Genomic DNA, 19,207 nt, shown 5'->3' with positions numbered 1-19,207 from the left:
TCGCTGGGCCCTTCCTCTCAAGCACCGCTCCGCTGGGCCCTTCCTCTCAAGCACCGCTCCGCTGGGCACCGCCGTCTCAAGTCCGCTCTGCTGGGCACCGCCGTCTCAAGCACCGCTCCGCTGGGCCCTTCCTCTCAAGCACCGCTCCGCTGGGCACCGCCGTCTCAAGCACCGCTCCGCTGGGCCCTTCCTCTGAAGCACCGCTCCGCTGGGCACCGCCGTCTCAAGCACCGCTCCGCTGGGCACCGGCGTCTCAAGCACCGCTCCGCTGGGCCCTTCCTCTCAAGCACCGCTCCGCTGGGCCCTTCCTCTCAAGCACCGCTCCGCTGGGCACCGCCGTCTCAAGCAGCGCTCCGCTGGGCCCTTCCTCTGAAGCACCGCTCCGCTGGGCCCTTCCTCTCAAGCACCGCTCCGCTGGGCACCGCCGTGTCAAGCACCGCTCCGCTGGGCCCTTCCTCTGAAGCACCGCTCCGCTGGGCCCTTCCTCTCAAGCACCGCTCCGCTGGGCACCGCCGTCTCAAGCACCGCTCCACTGGGCACCGCCGTCTCAAGCACTGCTCCGCTGGGCACCGCCGTCTCAAGCACCGCTCCGCTGGGCACCGCCGTCTCAAGCACCGCTCCGCTGGGCCCTTCCTCTCAAGCACCGCTCCGCTGGGCCCTTCCTCTCAAGCACCGCTCCGCTGGGCACCGCCGTCTCAAGCACCGCTCCGCTGGGCACCGACGTCTCAAGCACCGCTCCGCTGGGCACCGCCGTCTCAAGCACCGTTTATGGTTCACTGTGCCCACCATGCCTCCTCCTTGACCAGTGGAGACTGTCATCCACCTGATGGACTGTGGCTTTGCACTCCCCAGGATGGTCCAGTGGGCAGCCCACCCACTGTAGAGACATTGAGAGACTGTGGCTTTGCACTCCCCAGGATGGTCCAGTGGGCAGCCCACCCACTGTAGAGACATTGAGAGACTGTGGCTTTGCACTCCCCAGGATGGTCCAGTGGGCAGCCCACCCACTGTAGAGACATTGAGAGACTGTGGCTTTGCACTCCCCAGGATGGTCCAGTGGGCATGGTGGCTCCTCGTGGATCTGGCGTCATGGACTCATGTGGCTGTGGTGCCCCCCCCTTCCCTTCCCCCTGAGGTGCCTGTAGTTTTTACATCTGATGCCCCTGCAGTGTTCTCTCCAAAGGACTCAGGTCTCCTGTGTGGGCTTTGCCCTTATTTCTCAAGACTTTGGCCCACGGACATGCTGAATTCGTAGGATGTGCAGGACTTGGTACTTCAGTTATACACTGATGTGTATGTCATTAGTTTTGTTGTGAATATCTTTCATGGTTGTACGATAATTTTCTGGAGCTTTTTGGTACATAAATATTTATTCCAAATATGATTATGTCCTAGCATTTTTCAGGGGTGTTTGGGTGGTGTCACTGTGACTTGGTGCTCTGCATTGGTGAGTACATAGTTGGGGGGGGGGTGTCGCATATGTGTGTGCCCGTAACCTTTCGTCCTCCCCCTCCCGTGTGTCGTAGGTGCAGTACTCACCGTTGTCGTCTGCGCCGGACTTCGTACTCGTGGTAGATGAGAAGGTAGACGAGAGCAGGTAGGATGTTTAATTCGGGTTCCATGCTGTCCTCCTTCCTCCTGGAGTGCGTAGTGGTAAGCGTTTTCCCGTCCGTAGTCTGTTTCCGCCGTGTTTTTATCGGCGGTGCTCCCGCCCCGGAAAAGGTGGCGTATTGGTGAGTTGTAATAGTGTGGGCGGTACATTGTCTGCCGCATGTCTGTTGGCGGTGACCGCCGCGCTGTTTGTTTGTACCGCCGTGGCGGTCGGAGTGTTAAGGTGGCTGTCTGTGTTGGCGGTTCCCGCTAGGCTCAGAATCCCATTTTTTTTACCGCCAGCCTGTTGGCGGGTTGGCCGCCGCTTTAACACCGACCGCCAGGGTTAGAATCACCCCCTAAGTCTTTTTTTTCCTGAGACTTCAAGAAACAGGAGGCAAGCTCTATCCAAGCCCTTGGAAAGCACTTCTCAGCACAGCCAGAGAGCAGCAAGGCAGCAGGGCAACAGAAAGGCAGCCTTCCCTCTCAGAAAGGCAGTCCAGGTGAGTCCTTTGGGCAGCCAGGAAGTTCTTCTTGGCAGGTTGCAGGTGTCTTGTTCAGAAGTGTCTAAGTTGGTAGGGTGAGAGACCCTGTTTAAATACCCAAATGTGCCTTTGAAGTGGGGGAGAATTCAAAGAGTGGCTTAGAAGTGCACAAGGTCCCCTTTCAGTTTCATCCTGTCTGCTAGGTTCCCAGTAGGGGGTCTGGCAGTCCTTTGTGTGAGTGCAGACCACTGTCCTTTAACATGTAAGTGTCAGGCCCGCCACCCTCCCAGCCCAGGAAGACCCATTCAGTATGCAGATGTGTGCAAGTGTGACTGAGCATCCTGTGTTTTGGGTTGTCTGAGTGAATGCACAAGGGAGCTGTCAACTGAACCTAGCCAGAAATGGATTGGAAGGCACAGAAGGATTTGAGTATAGAGAAATGCTCACTTTCTAGAAGTAGAATTTCTAAAATAGTAATGTTAAATCCAACTTTACCAATAAGCAGGATTTCCTATTACCATTCTGGCCATACTAAATATGACCTGGCTACTCCTTTCAGATCAGAATCTACCACTCAAACGGTATATGATGGTAGCCCTAATGTCATCCTACGTAAGGAGCAGGCCTCACAGCAGTGTAAAACGAATTTAGGAGTTTTACACTACCAGGACATATAGAACACACATGTTCATGGCCTGCCTTTTACCTACATAGCACCCTGCCCTATTGGATACCTAGGGCCTACCTTAGGGGTGACTTAAGGCTTGGCAATTATTTTTAAATGCCAAGTCGAAGTGGCAGTGAACCTGCACACACAGGCCCTGCAATGGCAGGCCTGAGACATGGTTAGGGGGCTACTTAAGTGGGTGGCAGAACCAGTGCTGCAGCCCATTAGTAGCAATAAATTTACAGGCCCTGGGCACATGTAGTGCACTTGACTAGGGACTTACAAGTACATTAAATAAGCCAATTGGGTATGAGCCAATGTCACCATGTTTTAAGGAGAGAGCATATGCACTTTAGCACTGATTAGAAATGGCAAAGTGTGCAGAGTCCCAGCAAAAATGAGGTCAGAAAAATAGGAGGAAGAAGGCAAAAGGTTTGGGGGTAACCATGCAGTAAGGCCATTTCCAACAGATACTGATCTAGCCAGATTTCTAGAAGCTGTGGCGTTGGCCGACCTGTGGAGGCTGGAGAAACCTGGAGGCCTGCAAATACTCATACACCAGTAGGATATTGTGAGCCATGTCCAAACTAGATTACTTCTTAGTGCCTACATTACATTGAACTAGATTCTACGGCACCAACTACCTTCCTGGGGTATCTCAGACCATTCCCACTGCTTACAAGGGTCCACATTGGAGTCGTGAACTAGATGGGTATGTGGAAACTCAATGTATGGGAGCTACAAGACAGGAAGACAAAAACGATGGTGGCCGTCACAGCAATTAATTTCTTTAAAGAAAACAAAGGGACAGTAGGCTCGGCCATTGATCTATGGAAAGCGTACAAAGTGGTCCTGTAGGGACAGCTGGTAGCATGTAGGGCGGGCCTCAGAAAGACAGAGAGCCAGAGAGCCAGAGAGCCAGAGACTAGAGGGATTAATGCTGCAGGTGAAGGCTGACTATGTGGCGCACTGGGACTGAAATGTGGCACACAAACTGAGAGGAGTCAGACGGCAATACGAGGCTATAGTGCACCAAGTGGCAAGAGCACAGTTTCGGGTAACTCAGGATCGCATATACGAAACAGTCACCCACTTGACAGATCACTCTGAAATTTTCCAGATGTGACTGTCAAAATGTTTCAAAATATTTCATAAAGATTCGTCAAGAGACGCCAAAGATATATAAAAACTATGTCCAAACTACATCTACCTAGTGGTGACGATATATACATATATATATATATATACATATATATAAATATATATATATATATATATATACATATATATAAAAAAAAAGATATATATATAATAGACAAAAAAAGGTGCAACTGGATCAGACACCAAAAAGGGCTGCACAATATCCAAAGCTCATGGAATGTAGAGAGTGAAGTAGAAAATAAAATAAAAATAAAAATCACTCACATGTACAAAATCGTCGGCTTCATTTTATTGGATAAGTTCATATCAAGGCAAAAATGATGATGAAAAAATATAATAAATACGTGGAAAAAGCAAAAACTATAAAAAATAGTTCCACATGAAAAATCTTAAAGGTGCCTACAACAAACAGAACAAACACACGCTGTCCCAGCCAAATGTCGACGCGTTTCGGCAACAGCCTTCAACTGGACATTGGGAGACATTTTTACACGAAATTATTTAGATGCTGTAGTCCTTCTTTGCCTTTCACATGGCCAAGAAGAAATGTACAAAAGGGGCAGCCATTTTGTAACGTAGCAATCTTAGAGAAAAAATCTAAATTTTTGTGCCCAAGTGCTAGGATACAATTCCAGGTTCCAAACATAGCTTGATTGTATATTCTCTATGATTCCCTAAGATCTTATTTCAACATTTTCACCAATAAATAATAAATACTATTTCAATTATTAATTGGAAATGCTATAAAAGCAAATAACCCACATATGCAAATAATTTTACTCAAATCTACTTAACAATTTTGGCTTAGTTGTTTCAAAAACCTAATATACAAATAGCAGATATACATTATAATCTAAACATCTTCAATAAATATCATAAATATGTTCAAACTGTATATAATTTGATTAATAAATAAATGAATTCACCTATAAATACAAAAGAAGATGATACATAGGAAGGTTATAAAAGAGACAGTTACTGAGTTGATATATATCAATACCCCAAGAAAATTTGATCATAATTGATACAAACATTTGAATGTCTCAATGTATCCTAATAGTAATACTTGGTTCATATATATAAATAAGTAGATGAATAATAAAATAGATCTATCAAAGGGTTAAGATTATATAGAAATAGATATTATATCCATGCAGGAAATTATTATACTCATGATCAATAAAAGGGGATCTTGGGCAGTATAAAGATTGGGAACAAAAAGTAAATGTAATCCAAGGACATGGACGTATATAAGAGAAGATTGTTAAATGTACCCCTAAAAGTGCTGGTAAGGTGAAAAACAGAAAATAAGGTGTAAAAACATTAAAAAACTATATATATGTTTCACAAAGAAACAGAGTCCTTGTCCGGAAATATTATTATGGTCAATGCCATATCCCGTAAAAGTTCTTAATCACAATTCAAATTGTGTATTGTAATTAATATAATCTCCTAGAATCTAATAAGAGACTACAATGATATCTACATTTACAGATGCACATGAAGTTCAGCATCCGAATTGTGGCCCCAGGGGTTTTCAGTGCCTAATGATAAAATCATTTTAGATTCAGTTTGTCTTAAATGGGCAGTTCTATTGCCCCCTCGGGGATGAGCAGCAATGGTTTTTATCCCATAAAATGTTAAGGAGCTGCAATTACCTTCATGTACGTCCCAGAAATGTTTAGCTAAAGGGTAGGAAGGATCATGATTCTTGATAGCTCTAAGATGTTGTAAGAATCTCACTTTCAATTTGTGAATGGTGCTGCCTACATATTTTTTATGGCAGCCGCATTCAATAACATATACAACATATTCAGTTTCACAGGTAATTCGGTCAGTTATTTCACACATTTTTCCCTCAAATGTGGTGTAAAAACGGGTATTTTGTTCATATAAACAAGATTTACAATGTCCACATTTCCAAAAACCCAAACTATTCTTTGATAGCCAGGATAAATTGGCTTTCGAAGAGAACAGACTTCTAGTGAGATGATCACCCAATGACTGAGTTTTGCTATATGTTATTTGAGGATGTAAGCCTATGTTGTCCCTGATAGATGAATCATGTCTGAGAACATGCCAATTCTTTTGTATATATATATATATATATATATATATATATATATATATATATATATATGTATATATATATATATGCTGTAAAAGAATGGTCAAATTCGATGTTATTAACACAGTAGATTGAAAAAGACATGGAGAAAAGACTTTTTACTGCTGCAGATTGATTTATGTTACATTTACTTAATACTAAGAAACAACTCACAAATAGTCATCCTTAGTGTGTTTTATCCCTTGCATCTTGCTTAGGCACAAATATATACTTGTTGTTAAAACAAATTTAGAAGATAAATGTTAGGGCATAAACCATATATGCAGGTGAGTAGATAAATGTTTATTAATTGAATGGGTAGAGCAGAAATCAAACAACACACATTTGTTGGTTCAAATGAATAGATGGGGATGTATGCACTCAGATCCTTAATGCTTTCTCATCAGTTTCCACAGGAACATGCCTGCTCCTCAGAGTAGCCATAGACTTCCACCTCACAGGGTGTTAGGTAGTCCTCTCTGCCTCTGGTGTAGAGGTTCACATACCGGCCGACCATTCCGTTGCACTGAAACGTCTGTGTACCACCAGAAGGGATCGATGAAATAGTTGCACACCTATAATAATAAAAAGACGAATAATAAAATTATAATAATAATGTACTTTTAAAATGTGAGCCTGACTATAACAACTATGACATCCCTATAACCTCTGTTTTTTAAATGAGCATCAAAATATATATATATATATATATATATATATATATATATATATATATATATATATATATATATATATATATATATATATATTGTTGGAAAATGGGTTATTGGTAGGGCAGGTAGGTACCTACACCTAGCAACAAGCCACTAACCTCCACATAGGTACAGTTAGGTCTCAGTAAATTAATCCCAGCTCTACCCTTGGTAGCTTGGCATCGAGCGTCAAGGCTTAACTTAGGAGACAAAGTGTAAAGCATTCAAATATCACAAAACAGTAATTAAATAAAACACAGGAAACAGTTTAAAAATCCAAAACCAATTTATAAAAATAGCTTATATTTTTATCTTTAAAATGACACAAAAACGATTAAAATCGGTTCAGGGGAACCGGAGATATGAATTTTTAAAGTATTATTATTTTCTAGCGCTTAGAAACAAAAAGCGCCAATCGGGTCATCTGGTTGCACCAGGACCGGGGCAAAGTCAAACTTTCAGGCCGACCACGATGGAGCCCTGCTCGGCTACAAGTCGCGGGAGGCCTCGGTTAAAAAGTTACCTTCTGACTTAGTCTTTATTTTGAAGTTTTTTCTTCACCGGGACGAACCTGCCAGTTGAATCCGACCTCCTGGAGCCCTTGTCCGGATACGCGATGTGGGTTTTCCTCGGTGGAGACTTTTACCTTCGGACTTAGTCGTTTTTTCGAGATGAAAATCCTTCGACCGGGGTAAACCTGGATCTTGATCCGACGTCCATGGAGCCCTTCTCGGATACGATGGCTGGGAGGTCCCGGTCAACTTTTTACGTTCGGACTTAGTCTCTTTTTTGGATGTTTTTCTTTACCGGGACGAACCACGAAGTCAGGCCGGGTCGCGGTTGAGGCAAGCCGGCTAGAATTTCCGCGTCGGGTCGGTCACTTTATGGAGCTTTTTTTCAAAAATTCTCCAATCTTTTTACAAACTTCTGGGGCTTCACCCAGATGTTCTTTTAAGGTTCTTTTGGGGTCCACAGCTCACCCCAAGGGTCCAGAAGTTCTGTGATGGTCCTTGGGGGGTGCGGACTTCAACTCCCAGAATGCACCTGGCGCAAACTCCTTTTTGGCCACTGGACAGTGGTCAGCTGGTCGCTTTCTTCAGAAGTTGGTGCAGGGGACTCTGGTTAGCAATTTTTCACCTGTAGCAAACAGGGAGTCCCTCCTTGAACCAGTTGAAGCCAGGCAAAGTCCTTCTTGTGGTGAAGCCCAAGTGTGCAGCTGGTGCAGTCCTTCTGAGTGCAGGTTCCAGGTGCAGGCCAGGGGTCCAGCAGGGCAGTCCTTCTTCTCCTTAAGTTCTTTCTTCTTGAAATTTGGTGGGGATCTGAGGCGTGGGTGCAGGTCTGCCAGTTTTATCCTTGCTCCTGGGTGAAAAGCAGGGGGGCCCTGGTTCTCCAATCAGGGACAGGGTCGTCCCCCTGTGATGACCACTTCCGGGGAAGTGTGGCAAAAATCCATCCCAGAAGGCAACAGTCTCTAAAAATCCAAAATGGATGAATCTGCTTTTTGGAGGAGAGATTTGGCTGAGCCCACCCACTGGTGTGGCTAAAAATCATAAACACACCCCTCTCCTAATCTAATCAAGGGGGCACCTAGCTGTCTGGGGTTGCAGGATGTGGGGGTGTTGCTGGGTGCTCCAGATGTCCTTCTCTGCCTTTGAAGACCAGTTTGGCAGCCCTCCCCCTTCCTGCCTCACCATCTGCTGAGGGGAGATTCTCTCCCCCAAGCACATTCCTTTGTGTGAAGCCAGGCCACTTCACACCTCATTAAAGTAGCCTGGCAGAAGCTGCTGCAGGCTGGCCAATCAGAGCACAGCAGCAAAAACAATGCAGAGCTGAAATTGGCAACTTTTTAGGTAAAGTCTAAACTTTTTACCTGCACTAGTTATATTAAATCCAACAACTGGAAGTTGTGGGATCTATTATAACAATCAATTTGATACCAAATTCTTGGTATGTAACATTTAAGGAGACTTTAAAATTTAAAATAAAGTCTGCCCATTCTAGCCTATGAAGGCCATTTACTTCAATGAGGGAAAAACGAATTTGGCTGTTTTTACCTCACCAGGGCTTATAAATCTATTTTTATAAAGTCCCTGCTTATAGTTACATGGCACCCAGCCCTAGGGGCACATAGGGCACACCTTAGGGGTGACTTATATGTAAAAATAAGGTAGTTTAAGACTTTGGAAGTACCTTTAATTCCAAAGTCGAATTTGCATATAACTTTAATTTGAAAGCAGCCAGCAAGGCAGGCTTGCTTTTAAAATGACACTGGGCACCTCAGCAATGCACCTAGGTGTGCACCACCTATGCTGTGGTCCCTAAACCTACATGCCCTACCATATACTAGGGACTTATAGGTAGGTTAACTTAGCCAATTATAATTAGCCTAATTTGCATATCTATTTTACACAGAGCACAGGCCCTGGGACTGGTTAGCAGTACCCAGGGCACCATCAGAGTCAGGAAAACACCAGCATAAAGTGGAAAATGGGGGCAAAAAGTTATGGGGCCTCTGCAATCAGCCCTAGTTTCTCACACAACCCCCCCCCAGCCCACACGCCCAGGAGACTCAGCCCAACCCTGGGAGAGTCTTCCTGGCTTGTTAGGCGAGGAAGACAGTGAAGAAAACTGGCTGTCCCTTTGCAGGGCCTACTCTGCCTTATATCCTCCTGTCAGGGTCACTCCCTCTGGTTAGTGAAGCCATCCCAACAGTAAAAGGACCCAATTCAAACTGAAACTTCCCTCTAGGGGGGTCTTCCTCCTCTCTCTCTGCCAACTTGGGTAGTGAGGTGCCCACCTCCCCTACTCCAAACTTTGCTAGGGCAACACCTAGCTTACCCAAAGAGGTCACCCAACACTTGAGCAACCCCACCATGACCAATAGGGTCAGGGGGCCTACTTTGCTATTGGCCCTGGGGTCTGTCTCCCAGGCCAAGTACAGTGCTGCCAGGAAGGCTAGCACCCAGCAGAGGCTACTGACAGCTGTCAGTACCCAGAACCACACCCTAAGCTCTCCACTGACAGGTGGCTGAGCTGCTTTAGGGGCATCTTTGGGGTCCTGGCACCCCTCTTGCTGTCTAGAGTGGGGGGCTACCACCTCCTGTGGCAGACACCCTCCTTCCACTCTCCCTTCTGTCAGTGCAGGGGCAACACCTTGCATCTGGACAGCTGCCTGACTACTCAGGACTTCCTTGGGGTCAGGTGAGGCCTCACCAGTGCCAACTCTGGGCTCCCCCCCTACTGGGGCAGAAGGCCTTTGGCTCCCTGGAACTCTCTTTAAGAGTGGCCTACCCTTCCTTTTCTTCTTTCCTTTTCTTGGGGACCCCTGTCTCCTAACTGTAGGGACTGACTCCCCAGGACTTTGGGTTGGGGGGGTGCCCTGGGCGACCACCCCATCTGTGACCAGACTCACCTCTGGGAGGTCATTGCCCAGGATACAATCTAGGGGGAGGTCAGCACTGACTACCACCCTAATCCAGTCAAGGATACCCTCCCTCTCTAGGGGCACTATGGCTACAGGTTTGGAGGTGACCTCCCCTGTGGCTATCCTGACTTTCTTTGTCTTTCCTGGGACATACATGTCTGGGGTCACTAACCGGTCACTCACTATAGTGTGACTGGCACCGGTGTCTCTCAGGCCAGTGGTAGGGATCCCATTCACTTGAATGTGGTGGAAGTGCCTACTCCCACCCTCAGGGATCACCAGCTTACCATCTGGTCCTGTCTCCCAGCACAATGCTAGAAGGACTTCATCATCTGAGGAATCCTCCTCTATGGCTACACTGGACAGCCCAGTGCTAACCACCTTCCTTGGACAGGCTGCATCTCCTCTGAAGTGACCTGTCTGCTGACAGTCAAAGCAAGCCCTACTGTCCAAGAGTTTTTTTAACCCTGGGTCTCCCTGTCTCTGCTTGTCAAAGTGGGAGTGGGATTTACTCTCCTCCTTCTTAGGGTTCTGGAGTACAGAGGGAGTCTCTATGGTGGGCTTACCACCTCCCTCCTTAGGTTTTTGGGGACCTGTCCCCCCCTTCTTGGAGTCTCCCCCCTGGGACTTGACAACCACCCTGGTTCTCAACCACTCATCAGCTGCCTCCCCTAGCTCTCTAGGGTTGGTCTGCTTAGAGTCCACTAGATGCTGGCGTAACCTTTCTTGGATACAATTGGTCAAGATGTGCTCTCTCATGATCAGATTGTATAACCCCTCATAAGTATCTACTTTGTTACCAATAATCCAGCCCTCTAGTGCCTTTAGTGAAATGTCCACAAAGTCAACCCAAGACTGGGTACTGACCTTCTGGGTGTCCCTGAACTTCATTCTATATTGCTCTGGGGTCAGACCAAACTTCTTGGCTAAGCACCTCTTCATACTAGGGTATGAATCTGCCTCCTCCCCCCTTAAGGTCAGAAGCCTATCCCTCCCTGAGTTGGGGACCAACTCCCACAAAAGGGAACCCCAGTATTGAGGGCTAACCCTTCTCATTTGGAGTGCCCTCTCAAAGGCCCCCAGCCACTTATCTATGTCATCCCCCTCTACATAAGCAGGAACTACCCCCTTGGGTAATCTGGGGCAAACTCCCCCACCCATGGACACCTCAGCTTCTTTATCGCTGCTTCCATCTCTTTTTTCTTTGTATGCCCACTTTTGCTTTTCTAGGGCCAGCTTCTCTGCTTCCAAAGCTATGTATGCTAGCTGGGCCTCCAGCTCTCTTTCTCTGATGGATGGGTTCTCTCCTCCTGAAAGGACCCCCTTCCCACCACTAGCTTTGGATCTGCCCCTAGTGACTGTGTTTACTGAGGACCGTTCTTCCTCATCCTCACTTGGGCTCAGATGCCTTCCCTCCCCTGAGTGGTTAGAGCTTGCATCCTCCCTTCTTTCTCCCTCCTCTGGAGCTTCTTCTGACTCTACCTCTTGGGCCTCAGCCCAAGCTGTCAGGGATGTGATCAGGATTTGCTTCCTGAGATCAGTGGTTGCAGGCAACCCTCTTTTAATACACAACCCCCTAAGCTGGACTACTGTCAGTGTGGGTAGGCTAGCCAGATCAAGCTCCATGGTTCCCTAGTTTTGTGTCAACAAAAACATTTTGCAAAAATTGGAAACAAGAATTTAGAAAAATTACAAAAATTCAATAATTGAAATTAATCCAAATTAAAAATTAAAAACAATTTTTGCACTAGGACAATTTAAAGGATTTTTAATTTGTTTTACCTAAAACTGTAACGTGATATTGAACACAAGTACAGGATCCCGTCGCTGCTTCCAATTATGTTGGAAAATGGGTTATTGGTAGGGCAGGTAGGTACCTACACCTAGCAACAAGCCACTAACCTCCACATAGGTACAGTTAGGTCTCAGTAAATTAATCCCAGCTCTACCCTTGGTAGCTTGGCATCGAGCGTCAAGGCTTAACTTAGGAGACAAAGTGTAAAGCATTCAAATATCACAAAACAGTAATTAAATAAAACACAGGAAACAGTTTAAAAATCCAAAACCAATTTATAAAAATAGCTTATATTTTTATCTTTAAAATGACACAAAAACGATTAAAATCGGTTCAGGGGAACCGGAGATATGAATTTTTAAAGTATTATTATTTTCTAGCGCTTAGAAACAAAAAGCGCCAATCGGGTCATCTGGTTGCACCAGGACCGGGGCAAAGTCAAACTTTCAGGCCGACCGCGATGGAGCCCTGCTCGGCTACAAGTCGCGGGAGGCCTCGGATAAAAAGTTACCTTCTGACTTAGTCTTTATTTTGAAGTTTTTTCTTCACCGGGACGAACCTGCCAGTTGAATCCGACCTCCTGGAGCCCTTGTCCGGATACGCGATGTGGGTTTCCTCGGTGGAGACTTTTACCTTCGGACTTAGTCGTTTTTTCGAGATGAAAATCCTTCGACCGGGGTAAACCTGGATCTTGATCCGACGTCCATGGAGCCCTTCTCGGATACGATGGCTGGGAGGTCCCGGTCAACTTTTTACGTTTGGACTTAGTCTCTTTTTTGGATGTTTTTCTTTACCGGGACGAACCACGAAGTCAGGCCGGGTCGCGGTTGAGGCAAGCCGGCTAGAATTTCCGCGTCAGGTCGGTCACTTTATGGAGCTTTTTTTCAAAAATTCTCCAATCTTTTCCAAACTTCTGGGGCTTCACCCAGATGTTCTTTTAAGGTTCTTTTGGGGTCCACAGCTCACCCCAAGGGTCCAGAAGTTCTGTGATGGTCCTTGGGGGGTGCGGACTTCAACTCCCAGAATGCACCTGGCGCAAACTCCTTTTTGGCCACTGGACAGTGGTCAGCTGGTCGCTTTCTTCAGGAGTTGGTGCAGGGGACTCTGGTTAGCAATTTTTCACCTGTAGCAAACAGGGAGTCCCTCCTTGAACCAGTTGAAGCCAGGCAAAGTCCTTCTTGTGGTGAAGCCCAAGTGTGCAGCTGGTGCAGTCCTTCTGAGTGCAGGTTCCAGGTGCAGGCCAGGGGTCCAGCAGGGCAGTCCTTCTTCTCCTTAAGTTCTTTCTTCTTGAAATTTGGTGGGGATCTGAGGCGTGGGTGCAGGTCTGCCAGTTTTATCCTTGCTCCTGGGTGAAAAGCAGGGGGGCCCTGGTTCTCCAATCAGGGACAGGGTCGTCCCCCTGTGATGACCACTTCCTGGGAAGTGTGGCAAAAATCCATCCCAGAAGGCAACAGTCTCTAAAAATCCAAAATGGATGAATCTGATTTTTGGAGGAGAGATCTGGCTGAGCCCACCCACTGGTGTGGCTAAAAATCATAAACACACCCCTCTCCTGCCCTCTCCTAATCTAATCAAGGGGGCACCTAGCTGTCTGGGGTTGCAGGATGTGGGGGTGTTGCTGGGTGCTCCAGATGTCCTTCTCTGCCTTTGAAGACCAGTTTGGCAGCCCTCCCCCTTCCTGCCTCACCATCTGCTGAGGGGAGATTCTCTACCCCAAGCACATTCCTTTGTGTGAAGCCAGGCCACTTCACACCTCATTAAAGTAGCCTGGCAGAAGCTGCTGCAGGCTGGCCAATCAGAGCACAGCAGCAAAAACAATGCAGAGCTGAAATTGGCAACTTTTTAGGTAAAGTCTAAACTTTTTACCTGCACTAGTTATATTAAATCCAACAACTGGAAGTTGTGGGATTTATTATAACAATCAATTTGATACCAAATTCTTGGTATGTAACATTTAAGGAGACTTTAAAATTTAAAATAAAGTCTGCCCATTCTAGCCTATGAAGGCCATTTACTTCAATGAGGGAAAAACGAATTTGGCTGTTTTTACCTCACCAGGGCTTATAAATCTATTTTTATAAAATCCCTGCTTATAGTTACATGGCACCCAGCCCTAGGGGCACATAGGGCACACCTTAGGGGTGACTTATATGTAAAAATAAGGTAGTTTAAGACTTTGGAAGTACCTTTAATTCCAATGTCGAATTTGCATATAACTTTAATTTAAAAGCAGCCAGCAAGGCAGGCTTGCTTTTAAAATGACACTGGGCACCTCAGCAATGCACCTAGGTGTGCACCACCTATGCTGTGGTCCCTAAACCTACATGCCCTACCATATACTAGGGACTTATAGGTAGGTTAACTTAGCCAATTATAATTAGCCTAATTTGCATATCTATTTTACACAGAGCACAGGCCCTGGGACTGGTTAGCAGTACCCAGGGCACCATCAGAGTCAGGAAAACACCAGCATAAAGTGGAAAATGGGGGCAAAAAGTTATGGGGCCTCTGCAATCAGCCCTAGTTTCTCACATATATATATATATATATATATATATATATATATATATATATATATATATATATATATATATATATATATATATATATTTTGGAAAAGGCAAAGATTACAGGGACGTTATAGTTAGGGAATCTTATACAGTTCGTCTAGTGTCCACATATGAGAACTCAGTACTCCTGCAAGAGTTTAATGCTATGTTCAATTTCATCAGATGTCTAAATGGCAGGATCACTCAGCTCCACTCAGATCAAACAATATGGTCCATAATACTGTGCCACAGGCTTGTGGTGTTTTTCCTTCATACCAAAGTGTAACTAAATGACAAAAGTAAAGGAAGCTGAAATCATCAACCGTGTTGAAGGCTCCACAGTATGGGTTTTCTCTACTGCCCTATAAAGCAGGCTTAAACTACCACATGGGATGTATATAGTCACATCCTAAATATAGATATTAAGAAGGAACACTATATAACAGCAATAGTGGATGAACTAGTACCTGAAGTCAAAAGTGATTGGCGGTTTTATTAGCTCAAGCTGAACTCAAGGCATCACCACATTTCTTTTCTTACATAGTACAGGTACATGTCATCTTTCTCCACTTACAGGGGTCAAAGGAAGTATAAAGGGATACATTTTCGAATTGTGAGTTCAGCAGTGGTGTTTCAGATTACATGGTCCGATGAATGGAGAGAAAGACTCATCACTCTCATTCTGATGAAACTCCATTTGCCCACACCACCTTGAAAGCCATCTACATCCCATATAAAGGCATATGCTTATTCTGCAGACATGCTCAAAGTTCCTAGCACACGTGCAGTGAAGTTTCCACCAGACTCCAGAACAATAAGTGTAAAAAAAGGAACATGGAAGCACGCCTTTTCCATCTTTCCACCTAGGATCTGGAACAACATTCCCACATCCATTGGTAATGCCCCAGCACTGCTCCAATTTAGGAAAGAGCTGAAGACTCACTTCTTTAAAGAACACTACATCACAATGCATTAACAGCCAACAACCCAGCAACCTCTCCCATTACTCGCTGACCTTAAACCTAAACCATGTACAGTGCTCTGCTGGCTTTAGGCTAAGTTTGCGTTTAGAAATAACATATACATGCCTAACTATATTAATCAACATATCACTCTCACAAGATTGCAACTAATCACCTGCAGATCACACAGAGCTCTCTAGAATGGAGCTAGACATATTGATCCCATGTGTTGTAGGAAAGTACCATCTTTCTTGGCAATGTTACCCCCAATTTCTACCTGTTTGTCAGTGTGTTTTGCCTGTCTCCCTGGGATCCTGCTAGCCAGGACCCCAGTGCTCATAGTGTGTGGCCTAATGTGGATGTTGTCACTATGCTTAACTGTGTCACTGAAGTTCTGCTAACCAGAACTCCAGTGCTTATGCACTCTCTACTTACCAGATTAGTCACTATAGCTTAGTGACTTCATATTACAATTACAATTGGCACACTGGACCCCCTTATAAGTCCCAAGTATATGGTATCTAGGTATCCAGAGCATTGGGGTTCCAGAAGATCCTTATGGGCTGCAGCATTTCTTTTGCCAACCATAGGGAGCGCAGACAAACCTTTCTTCAGGACTGCCACTGCAGCCTGAGTGAAATAGTGCACACACTATTTCACAGCCAGTTTGACTGCACTCAAGTAACTTATAAGTCACCTATATGTCTAATATTCATTTACTGAAGATTAGGTGCAAAGTTATTAAGTGTGAGGGCACACTTTTACTAGCAAAGGTGCCCCCACAATGTCCAAGGCCAATTCCCCGGACTTCGTGAGTGCGGAGATACCATTACATGGTGTATTATATATATGTCAATACATATAAGTAGCTTCACAATGGTAACTCCGAACATGGCCATGTGAGGTGTCTAAGATCATGGAATTGTCCCCCATTCCAAATCTAGTATTGGGGGGCAAATCCCATGCATCCTGGGGTCTCCACCATGGACTCCCAGTACTGCCAAACCAGCTCTCTGAGGTTTCCACTGCAGCCCCAGCTGCTCCCACTCCACAGACAGATTTTTGCGCTCCTGGGGACTGAGCAGCTCAATCCCAGGAAAGCAGATCAATGCATTTCCTTTGGGAGGAGGGCGTTACACCCTCTCCCTTTGGAAAAAGGTGTTACAGGCTTGGAAGGGGTAGCCTCCCAGAGCCTCTGAAAATGATTTGAAGGGCACAGATGGTGCCCCCCTAGCATATGCCAGTCTACACCGGTTTAGGGACCCCCAGTCCCTGCTCTGGTGCGACACTGGACAAAAGAAAGGGAAGTGACCACTCCCCTGTCCATCATCACCCCGGGGGCGGTGCCCAGAGCTCCTCCAGTGTGTCCCTGGCATTTGCCATCTTGGATTCCAAGGTGTGGGGATACTCTGGAGACCTCTGAGTGGCCAGTGCCAACAGGTGATGTCAGAGAACCCTCCTGATAGGTGCATACTTGGGTAGGTAGCCAATCCCCCTCTCACGGCTACTTAGGGTCTCTCCTCTGGGTGGTTCCTCAGATTCGGATTGCAAGACTCCTCCAGGAATCCTCTGCATCCTCTGATTCAGCTTCTGACCACCGGATCAACCGCAGACTGCTCCATGAACCGCTGTAACTGCAACAAAGTATCCAGTATGACTTCGGTGACATGCAACTTCAGCTCCAGACAGCATTTGAAACAGTTTCCAAGGTGTGCATGCTCTGAGGACTGCCTGTCTTCATCCTGCATCAGAAGAACTGAAGGAATCTCCCGTGGAGTGACAGAGTCACTTCCCAGCTTCTGCAGGCACCCTTCTGCGATGACGACTGGTACTTTGGGACTCCTCTCCTGATGACGAGCGTGTGCCCTGGAACACAGGTGGTGGACCGACATGACCCAGACTGTTCTAAGATCCAGCTGTCCAAATTTGGTGGAGGTAAGAGCTTGCCTCCCTGTGCTGCGCGACAGTACCCCTGTGCAACAAGTCATCTCCACTCCTTGGGATTCTGTGCACTTCTTCTAAGAATCCTTTGTGCACAGAGTAGCCCAGGTCCCCAGCACTCCATCCTGTCACGCACAACTCGCTGAGTTGTTCTCCAGTGGCGTGGGACCTTCCTTTGTTGTGCTGCGATGACGGCACTTTGCATCTTCTTTGTGCCCGTGTCCTGGGACTCCGGTGGGCGCTGCCTGGTCTTCTGTGGGTTCTCTATAGTGCCGAGAGCCCCCTCTGTCTCCTCAGTCTGAGTTGAGACCCCCAGGTCCCTCCTGGGTCCAGGCAGCTCAGTTTTGACGCAAACAGCGAACTTGCGTGACCCAAGGCTTGTTGGCAGAAACCAGCAACGCAAACAGCCTGCATCCAACAACTCGACGTGGGACATCTCCTGCACCACACAGGAATTCACAGTCATCTTCTTTGGTGCTCTTTTGTACTCTTCTTCTTACCGGAGAATCCACTTTTGCACCATCTTCTAGGTTGGCAGGGGCTCCTGTCTTTCCTGGTTTCTTCTCTGACTTCTGGACTTCGTGTTCTCTCTTCACAGGTCTTCAGGTCCAGGAATCCACCATTTGTTGATTGTAGTCTTGCTTGGTTCTTGCAAAATCTCTTATCACGACTTGTAGTGTGTCATGAGGAAACTTGCAGTACTTTACTCCTCTTTTCCTGGGCCCTGGGTTGGGGTACTTTACTTACCTTTGGTGTTTTCTTACACTTCCAGCACCCCTCTACACACTACACTTGCCTAGGGGGGAATTTGTGATTCGCATTCCACTTTCTTAGTATATGGTTTGCGTTGCCCCTAGGCCTATTGCATTCTATTGCAATTTCTACTGTTTGCTCAATCCTACGACTGTTTACTTACCTGAAATTGGTTGCTAGTGTATGTATTGTGTATAATACTTACCTCCAGAAGGAGTATTGCCTCTAAGATATTTTTGGCCTTGTGTCACTAAAATGAAATACCTTTATTTTTGGTAACACTCTGTATTGTCTTTTATTGTCTATAGGTACTCCGTAACTTTAGTGGTATTGCAGAAACTTTCCATGTCTCCTAGTTCAGCCTAAGCTGCTCTGCTACAGCTACCTCTAGATAGCCCAAGCTGCTAGAACACTGCCTACATTTCACTAATAAGGGAAAATTGGACCTGGTATAAGGTGTAAGTATCTTAGGTACCCACTACAAATCAGACCAGCCTCCTACATGTGTCTCACTCATTTTCTTTTCTAAGGTATCCATACCTTCCTGCTAGTTTTTCAAATATATAATTTCCCAGTGTCTACCATAGAATTTATTCAGAGGACTTTGGGTCAGCCTCATGCCCCTGACTGGATGATTTTCTTGTCTTTCTCAGTTCTGCTAGCGCAGGTGTATTAATAAAAGTTATTGAGTGTTCATGTATTCTGAATAATGGGTTTGTGTAGGAAATATAATAATCTAGAAAAATAATGCACACATTTGAAAATGTGATTATGATGAGTGGCCGCCAATGTTCACAAAGTGTACTTGCTAGTTGTTTAATATTGTGAGATGTTGAGTATATGTTTGACTAATGTAGTAATATGTCACATTAAAGGTTATGCATTATGTCCTAGCTTTATTAATTGTAGGCCTTAACTTAGCGAATGTCTTGGCCTACTTGCCAGGCCTCATGGCAGAGCTGTATTTTTTAATGTTTAATAAATGGCTGTCCCAGAGAATTAAACTGTGATTTTCCATTTTGCATTGTTTAAATTTGCTCGTAGCTGCTGAGAATTGTTT

At 45.8% G+C, this 19,207-nt stretch overlaps 1 protein-coding gene across 1 annotated transcript in view; it reads right to left on the bottom strand.

The window, feature by feature from the left end:
- Positions 1 to 6,298: 6,298 nt before the first annotated feature.
- LOC138297200 (fucolectin-like) overlaps positions 6,299 to 19,207 on the bottom strand; it is a 64,115-nt gene continuing 51,206 nt past the window's right edge. The window contains exon 4 of the mRNA XM_069236687.1: positions 6,299 to 6,585. Within this exon, the coding sequence (XP_069092788.1) occupies positions 6,414 to 6,585 (172 nt within the window). The 3' untranslated portion in view covers positions 6,299 to 6,413. The remainder of the gene's footprint in view (positions 6,586 to 19,207) is intronic.

Source organism: Pleurodeles waltl, chromosome 5 (assembly GCF_031143425.1).
Source record: "Pleurodeles waltl isolate 20211129_DDA chromosome 5, aPleWal1.hap1.20221129, whole genome shotgun sequence".
Classification (NCBI taxonomy): Eukaryota; Metazoa; Chordata; class Amphibia; order Caudata; family Salamandridae; genus Pleurodeles; species Pleurodeles waltl.
The sequence above is the reverse complement of the archived record's forward strand: the minus strand, read 5'-3'. Positions and strand labels throughout refer to the sequence as shown.